The 20,933-nt window shown below is 41.7% G+C and overlaps 1 protein-coding gene across 27 annotated transcripts in view; it reads right to left on the bottom strand.

The window, feature by feature from the left end:
- Nucleotides 1-20,933, bottom strand: part of LOC119176963 (uncharacterized) — a 351,479-nt gene that overhangs the window by 228,378 nt on the left and 102,168 nt on the right. For all 27 annotated transcript variants that reach the window (XM_075878307.1, XM_075878295.1, XM_075878310.1 and 24 more), the window contains 8 exons: nucleotides 19,997-20,095; nucleotides 18,926-19,024; nucleotides 16,722-16,919; nucleotides 16,444-16,641; nucleotides 16,160-16,357; nucleotides 11,816-11,914; nucleotides 5,245-5,347; nucleotides 3,253-3,446 (listed from right to left, as the gene is read on the bottom strand). In XM_075878307.1, coding sequence (XP_075734422.1) covers nucleotides 3,253-3,446; nucleotides 5,245-5,347; nucleotides 11,816-11,914; nucleotides 16,160-16,357; nucleotides 16,444-16,641; nucleotides 16,722-16,919; nucleotides 18,926-19,024; nucleotides 19,997-20,095 — 1,188 coding nt within the window. The remainder of the gene's footprint in view (nucleotides 1-3,252; nucleotides 3,447-5,244; nucleotides 5,348-11,815; nucleotides 11,915-16,159; nucleotides 16,358-16,443; nucleotides 16,642-16,721; nucleotides 16,920-18,925; nucleotides 19,025-19,996; nucleotides 20,096-20,933) is intronic.

Raw genomic sequence — 20,933 nt, 5'->3', positions numbered from 1 at the left:
CGGTGCGGCCACTCGTAGTAATCTGACCGTGCCGCCGCTTACAGTTTCGTTGCTTGCGACGAAGCACGTCGGCACGAGTGCGCTAGAGCGTCGTTCCTGCCCGCAGTCTCGCTGTCGGCGGAGTGATGGCTAAAGACGACTCCGATGACGCGCCACGCTCATAGCAACCTGATCGCGCATCCGCCTACTGCTTCGAACTAAAGCGTAATTATATCTTAAGTGATCATCGAGCCGTGAACACGCCACGAAGTAGCAATTTTCAAGAGCCATGTCCTCGCGACGCACAAGCAGCAGACAATGATCTCCCGGAGCGAGCATCAGGCCAATGGGGAGGCAAGCTGAGGCAACATGGCGGCCACAGCCAATCAAACGCCTCGAAACGACCTTCAAACGTTTGCTTTTTGTGCACTTGTTTTTAAAGGGAGGAGCCAGCTGAGGTGGGAAAGTTAAATGCGGAGAAATGCTCTTTCCAATGAGCCCAAGAAGCCGGCTCCTGGCCCCGCCATCGCGAAGCCATAATTTTTTAAAATGGCTGTTTTCTCGCGATTTCCAGAAAAAAGTTCCGCTACCTAGGTGGGTGAAATGAATTTTCCAAAGCACTTCTGTGCGGTTTTCAGTGTAGATATTTTGGAATCAGATATAAAAAGGGTTCCAGAAACTAAAAACTTGATTTTCAAAAAATCGATTTTTTTGCCATTTTTCGCAATCCCAAAGCCGCGTCCCCACTGAAGTAAACAAAAATGGCGGTACCCACGCTAGCGCGGCAACAGCAGACGTTTATAAATTTTGAGTGCGCATAACACGCATACAAGCATATTTTCGACGGTTAACCTTTGGCGGGAGGGTAAAATAAGGCCCGCACCGTGGTAGAAAATTCGTTAATGTGAGATCGCTGTGCAAAAACACTTCGTTGCCACGAGATACGTAATACATGGGCTTCTATGAACATTCGCCGGGGATTCGGAAATATTTCTTTGCAGCGGGGATATCGTACTTGCGGGGTTTCGTTATTGCGGGTTTCGACTGTAGTACAATTATTTATTGTGCAGTTATGCTGTATTCCAACCAGGACTGTATGAAGAAGGTACAACTTGTGTATGTATCTGTTTCATGTAATCAGCCTTAATTTTGTATTTTTTTGGGCCAACAGAAAGCATACATGTTTACAGTGCTTGCAACAGCCAAACGTCAGAGCCACCTTAGCTTGCGTCCTCAAAATTGCCAACAGAAGACACTGGCAAAGCAATTCTTCACAAAAGACATGCCAATGCCCCCTCCAGTATTCAGTATGGTTTCAGTCACGTTAAGTAACTGACAATGAGTTGCATGATACAGAAGTGAAGTGGTTAGTCTAAACGTGAGCACCATTGTGTTTGCAATGGTTCTGGAATCGTCTGATGAAGAAGGGATATCAAGGCTTCTCAGGCAGTGATAAGTGGTGTCTTAGAATAACAATGGTCATTAAAAACAAATAACTTGCTGTTCTCTTGTGACAAGTTCGACAGTGTTACCTTTTTTTATAGACAAAACTGAGGGCATGTTACACTTTCCAAGCTAAAAAAAATTGTCTGTGCATTAGATCTCTGCATTTTTACATTTTTCTAAAATGATTTTTCTGGCACTCGTTTCATTCAACTGTAGAATAATTTAATCAATTTTGTTGGCCAGGGTCAACTGGATAGAACTTGTGGGCTTGTTACGTTCATTCTTTACCTACGATCTTAATTGCATGCATTCAAGCAGTGTCTATCTATTTTGAACACAATACTGTGATTAATTGTTTAGCATACCAATTTAGGTACTTTTAAAACACATTACTGGGGCTTCTCTCAGATTTAACTATGACAAAAGCACAATAAACTAACCAGGCACACAGTTACCTTATTTTTTTCATGCAGAAATAGCAGTTGAGACAAATGCTGCCTCACTTTAAGAAAGGCAAATGCAACCCTATTTCAAGAAAATTAAGGGGGCAGGCTGGTCTTTGGGACCAAAAGTGACAAAAAAATTCATGTTTTAAAATTGACATATTTGTCTATCTCTCTGCAAATTTTCACACACCAGGTAGTGATAATTTTTTTGTAATGTCATTCTAACTGTCCCGATTTTTGGTGCTGTTAACATGCAGAACCAGCAAAAAAATGGGGAACTGACTACGAGGCTTCTTTATAATTTGCTGGCACCTGTGTTAGAAGCTCTGCTACGAATTTATGAGCAGCTTTATGAGGACTGCAAAACATGCGCACCATGATTGTTGCTTTTTGAAGAAGCCGTTTTCAGTTTTTTTCCATTTTTCTCAAAAAAGTAAATTTACAACTGTTCAAGAATGAGGCCTCAATATCTCTGCAGCTAGAGCAAGTACAATAATTCTTTTTGCAATGAAAACCTGTATGTGTGTAGAATGCAAGCATGGGAGCAGAATTTAAAGCACAAACCTTTTTAATTAATTACTCATCAAAATTATAACACAATTCCAACTGCTTTTGAAAATGGATAGTTCATTTTGCTGTCAAATAACCAAGAAAAGCCTAAAAACAAAAAAATCTCTTGTATACTTTCAATCTATAGTCATTAGTCTATGTTGGCATATCTTAAATATTACTTTTAATTAGGCATTTTTCCTTGGCAACCTTAAACAATAGGAGGTGAACTTCAGTTATCTCAGGAACAAGATGAGTTACAGGAAAACTAAATAAATATTTGAAATCAGCAGAAAAAAACTGCATAATCCTGTGCAGTTTGATCAAGATCACTGAAGAAATAAAAAAAGTGTCTTAGACCAGTCTGCCTCTTTAAATTGAATAGCGCCACTTTTGAGACACTAACACACTGGCTGAATTAATGCGTGTGTCACGCTACCAGAGGAGAAATGCTGCTGCAGCAGAGCGACCGCACCACATCTGAAATCAGCATGCTCCTCTCTTCTAAAAGTGATATGCAACGCACTGCGAGAAACCACAGATGGGCCCATCTCCCTTGTGGCACAAGAATGGTGCAGTGCAGCACCTCTGGAGGATTGCATTTTGCTGCCAGTAATGTGCCACATTTTCCCGCTAGTGTGTTCATGCCTTTAAGAAACATTATCAAAGCACAAGCAATAATGTGCCTCTCTCTCCATTACCAGTAAAATACATGAAATTTAATTAAACTATTCACAGCAGTTAAGAAAAATGCAATAACATACAATACGTTTGAAAGCAATAAGTTGCAGGTCATATGAAAATAATGCATTTATCCCCATCTTAGACAGACCTTGGCCTTGGCATCACAGTCAGCTCCATGCTCAACCAGCAACGCAGCCAGGTCGGCATGGCCTTCTTGAGCTGCCAAGTGCAGAGGTGTGAAGCCCGCCCGTGACTCAGCTCCCGGCTTGGCTCCGTACTCCAAAAGGCTGCTGGCTATGTCCATCTGGTCCTTGCGTGCTGCTACGTGCAGTGGTGTATACCCTGAGAAAGCACAGAAGGTGAGGTGATATATATACAAATTATCAAAAAGGAATTAAAACAACTCTACTTGAGCCAAACAGTATTTCAGACAGAACAAACAGAAGACTACAGAAAGATCCGCGCATGAAGTCCTACCAAACTACAGTTAAAACCAAACTAACAAAGCACGATTATAAGAATTTACCGATCTAACAAGATAATTTCTATTCCCTGGCAGATACCTAAAGGCTTCAATGTTGTCATCAATTCAAACTAACAAAGCTATCATGGCTAAAATACATTCTTGGGCTAGTTGGTCCACGGTACCGTATTTACTTGCGTAATAAACACACTTTTTTTCCTCGAGAAATCGGAGCAAAATTGAGGGGTGGATTTATTATGCGGGGTAAACTTTATGAAAACTTTTTTGGGAGGAGCAAAAATTTGGTAATGCAAATAAAAAGTTAGGTCACTTAGCCTTTCACAATTGACATATGCATACACGGTTTGGAAATAGCTTCTTTGTTCCACTTTACTTATCTTCAATGGTTGATGGCGCTATCTTCTGCAAGCTGTCCCCGGGCAGCCCGTGCACGCCATAAAAGCGTCGCAATCGTTTAACCGCAACAGTGGTATCTGCTGTGATCTCGACGGGCGCCCAATAGCATGCACTACGACGCAATGACGCACTTTGCCAACTTCGCAGCAACCTCGCATGACGACCGTGACGACACCGTTAACATTGTAGCAAGTAACCAACATTACAGCAAGCTAGCCCTGAAGCATCAAAACAAACCATTCATAACAAGATCAACGACAAAATACGGCCGCCGCATCGCTTTTACATGAGAAGTTCCTCCACACACGGATAACCAGCGAAGCGAGAATCGGGGGTGCTCTCGTGTTGCAAAAATTTTCACGATCTTTTATAGACGACCAGCAATTTTTACTGGTTTTCTAGAAACCTGCGAAGCGATAGCGATGAATGACCCTTCGCGACAGCAAATTCTGTCATCATGGCTCGAAAATAGCATGCACGTGGTTGGGCTTTTTGAAACTGCCTGCGTCGGTTGAGACAGGGCAGTTTTGTGACCTTCGCTCGCTGTGTGCTAATCAGCTGCGATGTCTCTACACTCGCACAGCGTGAACCCCGCTGTGGCACACAGACAAGACGGGGGACGTTCCATGCACAGATAGAAAGCAATACAATACGGCACGCGGCAACGGGCTAATACGCATGTACGCCTTGCACACCAGTGATAGCAGCTGAGTGCACAGCCAGTCTGCACTCATTATTTTGCAGGTAATCTATGATGGGTACAGAGTCCATGCGAACCAAGATAGTTGGAAGCAATGTGGTCTGTCTTCTCATGTGCAAGTGTAGGCAGTCTCCTTGCCTCACTGTTTCAGGGACGCATTGGTGCAAGATGCAATACAATGCAACTTTTTCACGAAAGACAGATACTCTTAAGAAATTTAGTTCAAAATGACTACTGGGCAGTTTTACAAATTCAGACTAAGAGATTTTGAATAATCCGAGATTATTCTGTGCAACTACAGTAACACATTTAATACTCGAAGATAAAATTTGTAGTATAATAATGAATGCAAGTAGAATTATGAAAAAATTGTGAAATTCTTCACTTGGACATTTTCACAGTGAAAGGAAAATAAAACAGCAAACTTCACCGATTTTCTCATCTCTTCATACCTACAACAGCAATTTCTATCTATACTTAAATTGCATGAACGTTCAACTTGTTTTCTCAGTGAGATATGTTCCCACCCACTAGCACATTCTGAGATTAAATCAACGTACCATTTCGTGCTGCCGAATGGGGTGAGGCACCTTTCTCTAAAAGTAAGAGGGCCACATTGACATGGTCGTAATGTGCAGCCACATGAAGAGGTGTAACACCATTCTGAAAAGGGAAAAGCGATATTTATTTTATGAAAAATAAGATATTTTAATTAAACAGCAAAAGTGCTGTAAAAAGTGAAAGATGCTGCAAATACAGTAAAATCTCGTTAATTCGACCCCCGATAATTTGGGATTTGAGTTAATTCAGTCACGGCGTCTGGTCCCGTCCAAAATGTACATTGTTCTATGACTGAAAACTCTCATTAATTCACACAAATTAGGCCATGCTTCAGTTAATTCGAATGCCCGACCGCGGTCGAGTCACGAAGGGGTTGGGCCTTTCTGCTTATGAGCCGTGCAACATTTTCAACGCTGATGAGACAGCGCTGTTTTATAAGGCTCTGCCTGACAAGACAATCGTGTTTAAGGGGGGACCCGTGCATCAACACACCGCCTGCAGTAGTCGCAAACTGCTTTAGGCATAGTGGCTTCATGCACGACGCTGCTGATCCGGGGGTGGTGGCCGATGAGGAAACTGGCGAAGAGCAAGACGGCCGCTATGTGAGCATCATGCCAGCTGATGTGCCCCTAAGGGATTACTTCGCAATGGACAGCGATGTTGCCGTGGCTGGCACAGCGACCGACAGCGATACCGTCGCCGAAGTCTTGGACCCCGAAGGGGAATCGGCTCACGAGGACGTAAGTGATGCTGACGAGCGTCCACGTCACACTGTGACAGAGGCTGCGCATGCGTTGGCTGTTTTGGAGGACATAGGCATGCTTTCCTCAGACAGTGTGTGCGGAGTAAGCCACCTGCAGGAACTTCACAAATTTGTGATTTCGTCGCACATTGCGTCGGTGAAGCAAACCGCCATCACAGAATTTTTTAAGAAATTAAATGTCTGATAGTGTAGGAGACATTTTTCAAATGTTTTGTTCGTACTCGCGATAATTCGTGCCCTCGGTTAATTCAAACATTCTCTCCGGTCCAGTGAAGTCCGAATTAATGGGGTTTTACTGTATCTGTAACCAACGTGGACATCAAGACAAGTCAATCTGGTATTCTAAATGGCACTGCACTAACAAACACAATACTCCTTCAAAAACTATAAATGAATAATGCACGAGAGCTTACAAAACAAAGTTCAAGCAATATGCAGGATTGTGTAGTGGTTAAATCGTATAATATTCAGCCTAAGAACCATTCAGTTTAAGATAAATACTGCTAATGTAACATAATTATACAAGAAAAAATTAAGGGACCCTAAAGTTTCGCCTTTGGGGGTTGAACGTGATAGCGACATCTTGTTCGCAGTGCGTACTTTTTTAAAACACTTAGTGCATGAAACCTTTTTGAATTTGCTATCCACCCACTACCCACTTCATAAAATAGGTGCAGTAGCGTGTGTACCTTTTGTAGTGCGGTACTGGCTTTCAACCACGGAGCCATTATGACAATCACATATTCTGACGCCCATTGGCAATGGACGCTTGTACCATGCATTATTACTGCAATATTTCATGTTGCATTGTGAAGCGTGTATACAGGACGCATGTGTTTGTGAAGCATGAAAGCTACTTTCACTGCATTTCCATGCAGAGGACGCTATTTCACTATTTTCACAAGCAGAGGCGTGGCCGTGTGGTAGAACATCTGCTTGCCAAGCAAACGACCCGGGTTCGATCCCCTCTTGAACCCAAACAATCCTGATTCGGTTCCCACTCTGCTCCAAGATTTTTTATGTTTTATCATTCAATTATTTTATTTGCACAGTTCTCGATTTTTCAGTCCCGCATAAGATGATGATTTTTCACTTACAACCAACGATGCCGACGCCAAAATTTCTGCAAAATGAGCTCTTTAACGCTATCGCGTTCAAATTATTTTGATTGCCACAGCTGTCATTCTTATTATAATGCACTCAGAGGCTTGACCCTTTTTCTAGCGTAGATAAGCTGGGCTTGTCTAGTCAGAAACAAATGCTCTCGTGATGCAGCAGTCAAGCCACCCTCATCCTTGCCATTAAATATTCTGTAGCATTAATAAAGGGAAAGACAAAAATATAGGAATGGGCAAATAGTAAGTTTCCGGCTTAAAGTGAACCCAAAGTGAATAGTAATTTGGTCATATAATTTTGAATTAAACACTTCGGATAGTAAATATCACATATCATTAAGAAATGTCATAACCCAACTAGCTTGCCCAATATATTTTTTTTAAGAATTAGAACTAAACTAAGCATGTGTGAATGTAGTTTTTTTTGTTCAAAGTGAAGTGGAAGCAACTGTATAACACCAGGGTGCAGGTTACAAGTGGTATAATATGTCACATTTTAAAAATTACTATACTTAATGCACATAAGCTCGTATAACACACTTTATAACTTAAAAATAACTGAGGTGAAGGAAATGTGTACACTTAAAAGCCAACGAACCCTTTTCATAATTCCCAAGTGCACTTCTCTGCACTGCATATTTGGACAACAAATGGCGGCAACTGTTGTGCTTCTAGTGGACACGCGGTCCTAGTTTAACATGGTGGGGCTTGTCTATTATGAGTGTATATATCGACAGAGGCGACTCAACATTTTCCACGTCATTGAATAAGCAAACCGCATTTGAACAGGCTGTTTGCACTAAATGACAAGCAGCCATTAGTTATCGAACTGCATAGCATAAAAGCTAGCTTTACAATTTTGAAAACGGTCTATCGCAAAAAAATTGGACTCTGGCAAGATTGGCTCGGAATCTGTAGCATATGTTGGGTAAGCAATGATAATGAAAGTGAAAAAGCTGGCAATTGCATATTTCTTTAATAATCAGTGCTCCAATTGTCAGCTAGCACATAATATGGAGCCCTAGCTGTGGACCTGGGCAAACCGGGCACAGACGGAAATGAGGCCAGTCACAGCTCTCCACCACTCATGACCAGAACCGCATGCAGCTGCAGCCCTTCCTTTTCTGAGTGAAGCCCCTCCACGAGCGGATAATTCAGAAGAGTTAATTCTTTTGTATTATGAAAGGTGGAGCTGTAGGCTGCTGAAACATAGGTTACAGGTGGAACCAGCTTTCACGCTCTAAGAAAACATGAAAAGCTACAGAAGCTGCGGGTTATCGGAATAAGGCGAAAGGAATGGGAGGTATCTGACAGCGTACGTGCTGCTTTAAGTAGTGCACTTTTAAGATGACGAATATAAATACAACTAGTATTTCTTCACCCAAATGCGGTTGGAACTGAAAAGAATGTTGAATCCTGATGCAGTGCCCCAACCAGCCTCCAGAAAAGTGCCGGTGGCGAGAGGTATTCTTATTAGGCAGCTTTATTATAGTGCATTTTGCTAGCTAAATTATAGTGTAATGCTATTCCAAAGACAAAACCGATAACATTGTCCCACAAAGCACTAGATTACTCGCGCCATCTATGCGTGAGTAATCAAAGCTCCAAAAGCTGATCAACTCGCCTCTAGTTGCGAGTAATGAAAGCAGCAAAGTTCAAGAGAAACGTAGTTGTGCTCAGTTCAGAGCAATTTAAGTGTAGAAGCATATTATAAGAAAACTAATAGTGGTACGTTAGGTATGTATTAATGTTTTGGGCATGGTCAAGTGTACACAGAAATGCAGGGACTCTTTCGGTAGAGATGGGAGTGTTAATTGATTGATTGATATGTGGGGTTTAACGTCTCAAAACCCCCAATGATTATGAGAGACGCCATAGTGGAGGGCTCCGGAAATTTCGACCACCTGGGGTTCTTTAACGTGCACCCAAATCTGAGCACACGGGCCTACAACATTTCCGCCTCCATCGGAAATGCAGCCGCCGCAGCCGGGATTCGAAACCGCGACCTGCGGGTCAGCAGCCGAGTACCTTAGCCACTAGACCACCGCGGCGGGTCGGAGAGATGGGAGTGTGCCAAACAAAGTATCGGTACAGAAAAAATGTCACCTTACCATGTGTAGTCTATCAATGAAGCGAGAATAACTGGAGCATAAACCAGAAGAAGTATTTATTATGAGCCAGCACGTTCTCCCACAGTACGTGCAACGCGGGAAGCCATTTTTTAGAGAAACGCTTTAACGAACTTTCATCATCATGTATCCATGTTTCCTTCACAGCGCATGTTTACAGTTTGCTTTTTCGTTACCACCTAAAGAGAAATCTTTGGGGCACAGCCGCAAATCACATACTTTAAAATGCAATGCTGACGATTCGCCTGCATCGTCAGCATTGTCTGTCGGGCTGCTATCCACATTACTTCTGGTCAGCTGTAATGGCATAGTTTATTCCAGTTTCTGCATCAAAATTTTCATTGCAGAGTTTTTTTTTTTTTTTTTAGTAACCACTTAAATTTTAAAGGTAAAACTTGGCAGGTAGCATCATTTCCAGCTAGAATGCCTATAAATTGGCTTTTTGAGGTGTGCCCTATTTCGTTACAGTTAGACTTTAACCTTGAAGTTCCAGTGCGTTTGGCTAGCAGTCCCTAGTCCGAGACGCCATTGGAGATCGCTGCTGCCTGGGCACATGCCACAGTGTTGCGCATCCAAGGTAGAGCAGCCAAGCAGGTACTCCTCCCAAGCCTCTCTAGTTTGGATGAGGAAGGGGGATAAGAAAGGGATTGGAGTGGCAGGACATGAAGCCACAATGTGAAAGGTGTTGGCTAACACCTGACAAGTTGGGCAGGTGCCAGAGATTTCTAGTATGAAATGCAGGCGACTGCTGGACTAAGGAAAGTATTAGTCTGAAGGGGGCGTAGCAGCGGTTCATCTGCTTTCGCCAGACCACGTAAAGGGCCAGGGTAAAGTCGGCGCAAACTAAAATAATAATCTAGAATATCACGGTAGCATGTGAGATTGGAGTTCCCAGGATCAGAATCAGGACATGGAAGGGCAGCGGCTTGAAGGCCTGTGTAGCCTGGAGTCCATACTACTTTTACGGAGTGAGGCATAAAGAGCTAGGAAATGGCTTGAAAAAGATTAGCAGCCAATGGGGTGATGGAACCCTGGATGTATCGAGAACAGGCTGAGTGCGAGTATGTCAAGATAATGTGAGCAGTGGGATGGGAGGCAGCCAGAGCAATGGCATCCTCCTCTGCATGAGTTGCACTGACGGCTCTAAAAGAGGGCCATCGACGTGGCAACCCTCTATGATCAGAGCGGCCGTGTAATGACCCAATGTGAAAGGGCCCGAGACGTCTAAATAAAATACGCCGAGGAAGTGATGCATCTGAAGGGCAGCAGTACGCGCTTGCCTATGCCAGGAGTGTTCTTTGGGGTCCATGTTACGGGGTAGTGGCTCCACTCATAACTTCTGGCGCCATAGTTCCGGAACTGGGGATGGTGTGGCTTCGCAAAATTGCAAATCATCCTTGTATGGGCTGTTTCATGGCATAGCACTCTCAAGCTGCAGTGAAACCACCTTTTCAGAAGATTTGTGTGCTCAAATGTTTATATATATTCGCTCATTTCAAGAAATTCTGACTAATCTAAATCAGAGTCAAAGTGGATTGGAATACTCTAATATTCGGTCAAATATTACAATAAGCACCAGAATATTCACCCATCCCTACAAAAATAATATAGTAGGCTAAAGATATCAATTTTCCATCACGAATGGCTTTGGTCCTGAAAACGACATTTAAAAATGGCATGTTTCTGTGCACAGGCACTATCCAGTGACAACAGCACTTGCCATAAAAAAAAGGTAACGTTCCTTTTTGGAAGTTTCATCAGTCTCTGACTATGACAACGAAGAGCAGCTGTTATAAGTCTGAAGCAGTTTTATCCTTGGAATTGTCTTACCCAAATGAGGAAAGCATGTCGCAGTAGCAGTGGTGGATAAAAATAGACACAAGGCTTCGGTCTGTCTGTATCCACCACCCATTTACATTCTGCTCAATAGAGTATCTACAACTTGTTTTGCAGCCATGACTGATACGAAAGTACCAAGATAGGGTGCTGTTTTCGAGCCTCAATATAGCAATTTTCAACACCCAGGTCTGCAGACACCTACGGAGTCTTCATTTTACCATGCACTGAGGCCAATATTTTGTCCCAGTTTTATTTTTGAATATTATTTTTTAATATCATTTTTTATTATGCTTACATTTAAAAGGGCAAAAAAATTTGTAGTTCCTCCAGGACACGTAAGCTGGTTAAGAAATTATTCTTTTATTTTTTATTTTTTTTTACCATTTTTGGCCAGAACACTTGCCAAGTTAAATATGCCATCTAATGGTCCCCAAAGATATTCATCATGCAAGCAAGCAAATAAAATATAGAAATGTTTGTAGGTAATGTAACAATGGCTAGAACAATTTAGGTTATTGCTAGTTCGAAGATACAACACATGACAATCTACATGATTTGTACACATGACAGTGTACAAATATGCAGCTACAGTGAGCACTTGGACTAAGCATTTGAACACACATCCAGAAGTGATCAAAAGTGACAGGCTCTGAGGTTAGAAATTGTGTGAAAAAAGCACATTCAGGAGGCACAATAAGACAAATGTCAAATGCAATTTACGCACCTTGCCCTGAGCATCTACAGGGGCATCTTTTTGGAGTAACAGCTGGGCCACTTTAAGGTTGCCATATTTGGCTGCCAAATGGAGTGGGGTGAATCCTTTCTGCAATGCCAATGTATGCATTGATCTCTGAATCTGCATGCTTGCAGCAAACGTAGAAAATTGCTACAATCCTGTTGCAGAAGGGTGCACTACCATATTAATGTACTGTGCCATGTACAACAGTTCTTTGGTTGTTAATGCCATAGCATCAATCACACTCAGGAATGTTGATCATTGGTCTGGAAAGTGTTTGCAGCACTGTGCTTATTCCATAGTTTAGTATCCAGTTATTACTTTCTACTGACTCACTTTTTTCCTACTACCTACCGAAGCAATAACATGGCAGTGTTCATCTGAATTAATTGACATACAAAAAAAATTACTGCATGCTTGAAATCAGCAAGAACAACTTCACAGGTAGGCGTTGGTATCTTGATCAAGTGGCCATAAAATACAGAAAATGTTTCTACAGCCCATTCATCTCTCTTAAGTTGTTTACCTTAAATAGGCAGGGGTTCTCAAACTGGTTTCCGCAGAGCCTATGGATTTCATGAAAAAGACTTTAGAATTCTGCTAGTCTGAATAAATGTGGCAAGCTCCCGTTTTATCCCCCTTAATGAATGAATGAATGAGTGAATGAATAAATGAATAAGCTTTATTTCTATATCCAGCATGTTTGTGGTCTGGGCTAGACCGCACAAGGAGGTACCGGGAGACCTTGTCTCTGTACAGCCTCCCTGGCCTGCTGGATAGCCCATTTTTTATCTTGAACCTCCGAGCTGAGCAGCACAAGCTGCCACTGCTCCTGGAAGGTCTCATTATCCCCCTTAACACCTAATTTATTAATTTAGACAACAAAAATTTGTACACTCAAACCTTATGTATAACAAAATTGTATATTACATGAAAATAAGTTAGTTACCGTATTTACTTGCGTAATGAACACACTCGCATAATAAACGCACCCTCCAACCTCAGTCGTCAAAACTTCAATTTTTTTTTCCACGTAAAAACACACCCCCTACATTCATTCGCTGCAGTCCCACTAACCCACACACCGCGCCTCCTTGCCCGCTGGATCTCTTCCGTTCTTTATTATTATGCCGGCCCCCTTCGGCCACGTAGGCTCGCTCCGTCCCCACCTTCGCTTACTACAGCGCGCCGTATTGTTTTTCTATTTGTGCGCGACATGTCCCTAGTCTTTTTTAATTATTTATGCACCACAGCGGGGTTTACGAACAGTGCAAGTGTAGAGACATTACAGCTGATGAGCACACAGCGAGCGAAGGTAAATACATCGCAGCTGAGAAGCACACTGTGAGTGAAGGTCACGAAAAACTGCCCGGGCCAACCGACGGTAACTTCTTGCAAATACAAAACTTTTAAGACTCAACCACATGCACGCAATTTTCGAGTGACCGCAGCAGGATTTGCTGTCGCCATTGCTGTCGTGAAGGGCCATTTGTCGCCATCGTATCGCAGGTTTATGGAAAACCAGAAGAAAGTCGCTTGTCACCCAAAAAGGATTGTGACGAATTGCGTATCATGGTAGCACCCCCGATTTTCACTTCAGTTGCAATTTGCTTTTCGTGCTTGTTATCCGTGCGTACATCAAGGAATGCAAGACATAGGCTACCTTTTTTTACAGTAACTTCTCTGTAGCATATGTTGGGTAAGCAATGATAATGAAAGCGAAAAAGCTTGCAATTTCATATTTCTTTAATAATCGGTGCTCCAATTGTCGTCAGCTAGCACATAATGTGGAGCCCTAGCTGTGTGGACAGTAAGGCGGTGGCCATATTCTGTCGTTAATCTTATTATCGACGGTTCATTTTGATGCTTCGGTGGTAGCTTGACGCAATGTTGGTTACTTGCTCCAGTATCAATAGCGGCGGTGCGGTCGCCGTGCGAGGTTGTCGCATAGTTGGCAAAGTGCGTCGTAGTGCACACTTCTGGGTGCCCCTCGAGATCACAGCAGACACCACTGTTGCGGTTGACCGATTGCGAAAAAAGATAGTCGCGAACACTTTTATGGCACGCACGGGCGGCATGGGGACAGCTTGCAGAAGATAGCGCCATCAACCACCGAAGATGAGTGAAGTGCAACAAAGAAGCTGTGCCCAAACACTGTACGCATATGTCAATTGCGAAAGGCTAAGGGACCTAACTTTTTTTTTGCATTACTGCATTTTTGCTCATCCCGACACAGTTTTCATAAAATTTGCCCTGCATAATAAATGCACCCCCTACTTCGCTCTGATTTTTTAAGAAAAAAAGTGTGTTCATTACGCGAGTAAGTACGGTATATCTAAAGATTCATTATAAAGGTTTATTTCTAACACTACATCTATTGCAAGACTATTTTTCATTTACTTCGTTATAACTAATATTTCGTCATAACTGATATTTCACTCATGGCAGGTGGGTTGCTCATGTGGTAATTTTTATACATGCTGATTTTCCACTGCACTATGTCAGTTTTGTAATCAAAATTGGCAAATGTTTTGAATGCACGTGAGGAATGGCTTCATCCTAGGTGTGGCCTACCCAAGCATTAAGGCTTAGCCTCACAACCGATGTACCAATGGCCAGCAAAAGAGTATGACACCAGTCTAGTTTGTGTCGCATAGTTTGAACAACACTACGTAAAACAAGGACAAGGAGAAAACCAACAAAAATGCGAGTGCTGACTAAGAACGTTAACCCTTATCGAACCAAGGCAATATATTTGTTTTTGTTTCGAAAACATAATTAGTCATCGCTCATGTCGTTCGTTCTCCTCTTCATCATTTTTATGTGCTCCCGTTCACGTCACACTACCAAGGGCCATTTCACAGAGTGGCTGGTGTACCTTTTTTCTTTTTCATTTTTCTTTTTTTTGCAAGAAATAAAATGGGCTTAAGTACACATTGCTTGCATCCCATAGTAAAGCATACAGTGTATGGTCAGAAGGCGATTTACAACCCATGAAACGAGCCAGGAGAAATGGGGAGAAGGAACTGCAAGTCTATATAAGTGTTAGCCCCTCCCCACTCCCTCCCTCATCTCCTCCTAGATGCTTGTGATTTTGCTCAAGCTAAAGGTCCCTGACTAAAAAAAATACATTAAAGGTTCCATGGCACTCTAGAGAAGCCATCCATTGAGGTTCCCCAAGGCCAGATCGGAATTCTCCACAGCCAGAAAGTTTCAGAAGACCTGCTTAAAATAGTTACTTAGGTATAGTAAATTGTCAGATATACGAACTGTCTTTCTGCAAAAATATGGTGATACAAGTACAAAGGTGAGTGCTCAGGATCATGGAGAGCTTCAATTAATGTACATCCATTTCTGAATATCATGAAATCAGCTCTACAAGGCCCCAATCTTTTTTTTCTATGCATATGCCTTGAAGGACTCTTTTAATCGATGCATTTGTATTTTATAAAACATGCAATGCATTGGGTTTAGAGAATTGCAGACAGCTTATGAACAAGGAGCTACTTAGACTGCTTGTACAACACATTTTTAAACAGCTTCTTTGAACAGTGTTTTGTCGGAACACTGTTTTCATCTTAATTAGCTGAAAAACAAAAGGAATGTGTCGCATATAGAGTTAATGCACTTTTGATACGTTTTGGATACATACATAGAGACTTAATGCATTTCGGATAAGATGCAATGCATTTTGGATACAACGGCACATGCATTCCAATTATTAATACCTACTGCAATGATGTAAATTTCTTGCATCTTTTGGACAACGTACAGGGGTGCTCAAATGTTCCCAGGCTGTGTTGCCTTCGGATTACATGCTATAGCAGCCTGGGAGCTTTTAACTATCCTTGTACATCCATAATTCCCAAGGTGAGTTCAAAATACAGTACAGCAACCTGAGTAACATTGTTTTACAGATCACTTAACATTAAAGTTGCATTTCAAAAGGCAGTTATTCGGTTTTACCACATCAATCAGATGTATAGTTAAGAATGCACAGCTGGCGAGTCCACATTTAATGCACACATACGATATATATTATCTAATGCAATGTTTAAGGGATCACAGGGAAAATGAGCGATAGACAAGAAGCGAACACAGCAGCGTTTACTGATCACAAGGCTTTCAGGAACATTTTAACTAATAAGGAATATTTTATTGGCACTTTACTACATTACTAATGATTCTGGCCATACAAACAACTTCTACATTGCATTTTTTTGTTGATTTGTTTGTTGTTAGCGGGAGAACAAGGAGACGATACAAAAAACTATTCAGAAGTTTTTAATCTTTCTCTAGAATATTCTCCTCATGTGTCTCGCTTGTACTTACCTTCGTTGGTGCTGCAAGAGCAGCGCCATGGTCAAGAAGAAGAGCAGCCACTTCGTCTTGACCCTCACGGGCTGCTACGTGCAGAGGAGTGTAAGCATCCTTGGTGGGAGCATCCACTGCAGCACCGTGCTGCAGGAGCAGTCCCACCATGTCAGCATTTCCCAGTCGTGAAGCTATGTGCAGTGCTGTCTGCAGTTCCTGCAAAATGCAAAGGACACAATGCCATGACACCTAACACTGATCAAGAAACAGTATGAAAGTACACGCTTGAAGCAATTACAAACCCTGGCTTTGGCGTCCACATGCGCCCCATTGCGAAGGAGAATGCGAATGATGTCTGTCTGGTTGGCACGGGCAGCTAAATGCAGGGGTGTTTCTCCCCTGACGGTAGGGATGTCTGGATTGGCTCCATGTTGAATCAGGTAGATGACAATGTTCATGCAGCCCATGAATGAAGCCACATGCAGGGGTGTCAGCCCAGACTATATGAAAAAACAGGCGACAATGGTTTTAAACAAAGAACCAAAACAGACGTTTGAGGTCACTGAGATGCAATGCTAACCTCTGTGGTGGCCTCAATGGAAGCTCCGTGCTTGAGCAACAGCTCAACAACCTTGATGCGATTCTTTTTGCATGCTATGTGTAGAGGAGTGAACCCATTCAGGGCTCGTGCGTTGGGGTCTGCTCTGCGGTCCAGTAACAGCTTTGCTACTCCAACATGGCCACAATGTGCAGCCACGTGAAGTGCCGTCAAGTAGTCCTGGAAGTCAAATAAACAAAATAAGCATGGGGATATGGTATACTAAGTAGGCAGAGTGGACTTGTCGCAGAACCTCTATTAGTTTTGTCTTGAATAACAATAAACATTATATTAAAACCCACTTTCAAAATATTATTTTACCGCCTTTGATTAAAGCGTTATTTTCATTATAATACTAATACATTAACTCTTCGAGAAACATAAGAGCCCTCAACCATTTACAACAAACTCTTTAAATCTGAGCACTATATTAAAAAGAAAAAAAAACTGCAGCCTGTACTGCTACACCAAAAAAAATCCCAAGTACAATGCTCATCTTTTATGACACTGTATAATTAAACAAAACAGGATGAGGGCCAGCAACCTTTTAAAGTTATATAGCGAAGACGGATTGCACAAGGAACCTTGAGTGCTTTTTACATGAAACATTGATGATTGAAGACCTTTAGAAGTCAACTGCTATAAGAGGACATAAGCAGCGTAACAATAGAAATCAAAGGTCCTGCTACATTCTAAAGACTTTCTGTTTCAGCTGTGACCAATTAATTATCATTTTTGAAGTCATCACTGTCATCCCCAGTGACAGCAACATACCAAGCTATTCAGACAGAATTGAATACAGATAAAAAAAAATCATACAGCACTAGAAACATTGCTTGATTAAGTTAATTTAAATTTGCCTAAACAAAACAGCAATGAAAATGATTCCAGGGTATTATACAAGCTTGCATTATCTTCGGGCAGTATGTAATGAAGCCAACAGACAATAAAGGTGACATAAGAAATATTATTTGTAATTTTTAACTGTAGCCTTCTGGTAGCATGCGAGGGTTTATCAGTAAACTGCCAGACAGTAAAGAGATTATGCGCTATGTGACACCATCTGGTCAAAAAACAGTTCCACACTCGTCACCGTGGCTACAAGTGGCACTGCTGAGCACTTTCAAGACTATGTATACAGAAATACCCAATGAAGGTACGCGGGAACCAGTAGCTCAATTTGTAGAGCATCAGATACATCCGAAGGCTGTACGTTCGTTCTCTACCGACAGCAAATTGTTTCCTTGTTCACTTTAATTCCTTTCCATTTAAGTCATAATTATTACACTACAATTAAAACTATAAATATTGTCCACTGTGACTCCTTGGCTTCATTTTCATTGTCTGTTGACTTCATGAGGCACCAAGAAAGGAGCCCTTGATCCCTTCCTTTTCTTTCGTTCCTTGGCAGTATGTATTTTCAATGCAACTCCTTAACGAGTTTTTGTTTCCTCATAGTAGTCATTTTGTGTTTCTCATTAGAAACAATAACACTGAGGATTCAGAAACTGTAGAAATTATATACACCTATACAAAAGGACAACAGCAGAAAACACGTGTTTTATCGCTATGGTACCACTAGAGCTTTACAGCTTATTAATAACTCAATAGCATTATACATTCGAACCACTTTATAAGAGACATTGATCTAAGAGACAAATGGTTATAAGAGACACCGGGGTGCCTGCAAAGAAATAGGCGTGGACAAAAAAATGCATACGTGGTATCCTGTTTATAAAAGACACCTCATATTAAAGACAAGAACTGCTCTCCGGTGCATGTCTCTTACAAAAAGGTTCAACTGTAGTAACTATTTTCTTGAAATCAATGTTAAGAAACATAATGCTGTCTTCATGCTCAGCAGCAAAAGGTGCAGTACCTTTAGCTCCATAATACTGTAATGCCATAAGTACAATTCAGTCCCAATCTTTAAGACCTTTTACCTTACATCAAACAAAATGAACAAGCACAAGAAGTTGCAGCTACTCTAATGTGTCCAATAACTAAGCATGTGTCTAGCTGCAATGCATTTTCAAGTCTCATATTGAATTTCCCATTAATATAAACACCAACAAGGTTCAACTGACTGTATTTACTGCCATAATATACTGCTTAAATAAGTGATTTTTTTTTTCTCTAGTGCCTGTACAGAGATAAAAAAATATGAGCAAGACGACAATACTTACAACGGTGACATCATCCACTGGAGCCTTATGATAAAGTAGGATGCGAGCACTGTCTACATGATCACCTTGTGATGCCATGTGTAGAGGAGCAAGTCCATTCTGCACAGACAGCAAGAAATGACAAAGCTAAAATTTGGGCTAGCTGGTTATGACTTGAATACATATTACTAGCAAAACTATCAAAAGTAAAAATTTTCAGCTTAGGTCTAGAGGACGTCCTATCTGTATCTTCCTTTGTCCCTGTTTTAGTTCCACTAGTCATATGTATTCAATAAATGACAAGACTGTTCGAAGCATTTTAGAGGGCCCCCCCCCCACCAAGACTCACAATTTTGCAAAACTACTGAAAGAAGTTGTAAGGTACCATCCAGGTAGCATTTCACCACAAGAATTTTCTAAGTAGGTTCATTACTAGACCTGTTAGAACAAACTGATCTACACTGTTAAAACTACCACAGCCTACGCTTTCCCCCTTTACATAGGCTAGCGTACATTAGTGGCGAAGCTCCCTGGTGTTCCCTCAAGTGCCAGAGGAAAGGGAACACATGATGTTGATGGAGAGAGCTCCGCTTATTTCCTTTTCTTTTGTTTCTCTTTCTAGTTTAATTCTTAGCACACTTGCAGTGGCAGCATCGCATGCTCCACATTGCACAAAGGATTGTATACATGTGTCATCATCTGGTTGCATGCACATGCAACTCCAAACTGGTTGTGAAAGTTAGGAGTGTCTGCAATGAAGGCATGCATGAATGTTACCTTTCAATATCCTTCAAGGTGAAGGATGTGCGGCCTTCCAACTCAAATTTCTCCACTCCTGTACCAAGCAGGTGTTTCATAATTTGCAAGAAATAATGACCACCGAGCAATTTACGCTTGTGTGTTTGCAACATCGAAGCCTGGTGAGGGGCCCTTTAAACCTAGTGCACTACTAGCTAAACAGAATTAGCCACACGTGTTCTAGAATTACGTGATGTTCTCATAAATGACATCTCACATTTTTTTTAGGTGGGTAGTGAGTGAATATACTTTTAGACTCGCGATGGGTTCAATACCAATGGAATCAGTTGCTACCTTGGTCTTGGCTGTAATGGGAGCATTCTTCTCAAGCAGTTGCTCAACTACTTGGTCATGGCCACTACGGGCTGCGCAGTGCAAAGGTGTTAGCCCATCCTGTACGAAAAAGCAAAATATAACAGCACATGAAGATGACACTTTAGCAGGAGGCAGAAACTCCCTATATTTCCCATGTTCTCGCTCTCGGCAGCAGCAGCGCCAATTTTGCCACTGGCGATTACCAAGCATCCTACTAGAAATAAATCGGGAACAGAAAATGTCTTTCATGACGTCACTGGTGACGTTCAGAAATAGAGGGAAAGAACGAAAAATCTAGAGCAGGAGGGTTGCCACAGGAGGGTTATCTTTTCGGTAGTTGATACGCCGACTGAGTGAGATAACTGAGCGTGATCCAACTTCTAATATCACTGAGCAAGGGGCGAGAAGGAGCGGCGACAAGCGCTGTGAATGCAAGTCAATCATTTCCCGCACTTCGCCTGATTTAAAATTCACAAAATAAGGAATAAGGAAAGACATATAAACAGAAAAGAAGTTCTTTACAGGGGTAATGAATTTTTTTTATTTGTAAAAACTTGTGAAAGTAAATAAATACAAGTATTCACATCAACCTCACTCCGTTCAATCGGATCTTAGGACACCAGGCAACCACTACAAGCGTGCATGTTCCTTGAAACCAAAACTAGCGCTATGTTTCCGGGGCCTGGCTTTAGTTAGGTATATCATGTATATTCACAGAAAGAGCAAAATGTATCGTAGGTGAGAAATTTTCATACAAGGAAAAATTATGAGTTTACTGTAATTCACGTTCCACTTTTGTAATAAAAAAACACGTCTCCAAATGTGACAGAGATATGTAGTACTGTGCATCACGATTCTGCAGGAGAAGAGGATATATGATAGTATGGTAGTATGGCATTTCAAGGATATATGGTGG

Source organism: Rhipicephalus microplus, chromosome X, assembly GCF_043290135.1.
Source record: "Rhipicephalus microplus isolate Deutch F79 chromosome X, USDA_Rmic, whole genome shotgun sequence".
NCBI lineage: Eukaryota > Metazoa > Arthropoda > Arachnida > Ixodida > Ixodidae > Rhipicephalus > Rhipicephalus microplus.
Note: the sequence above shows the minus strand (reverse complement) of the source record. Positions and strands in the feature narration are given on the sequence as shown.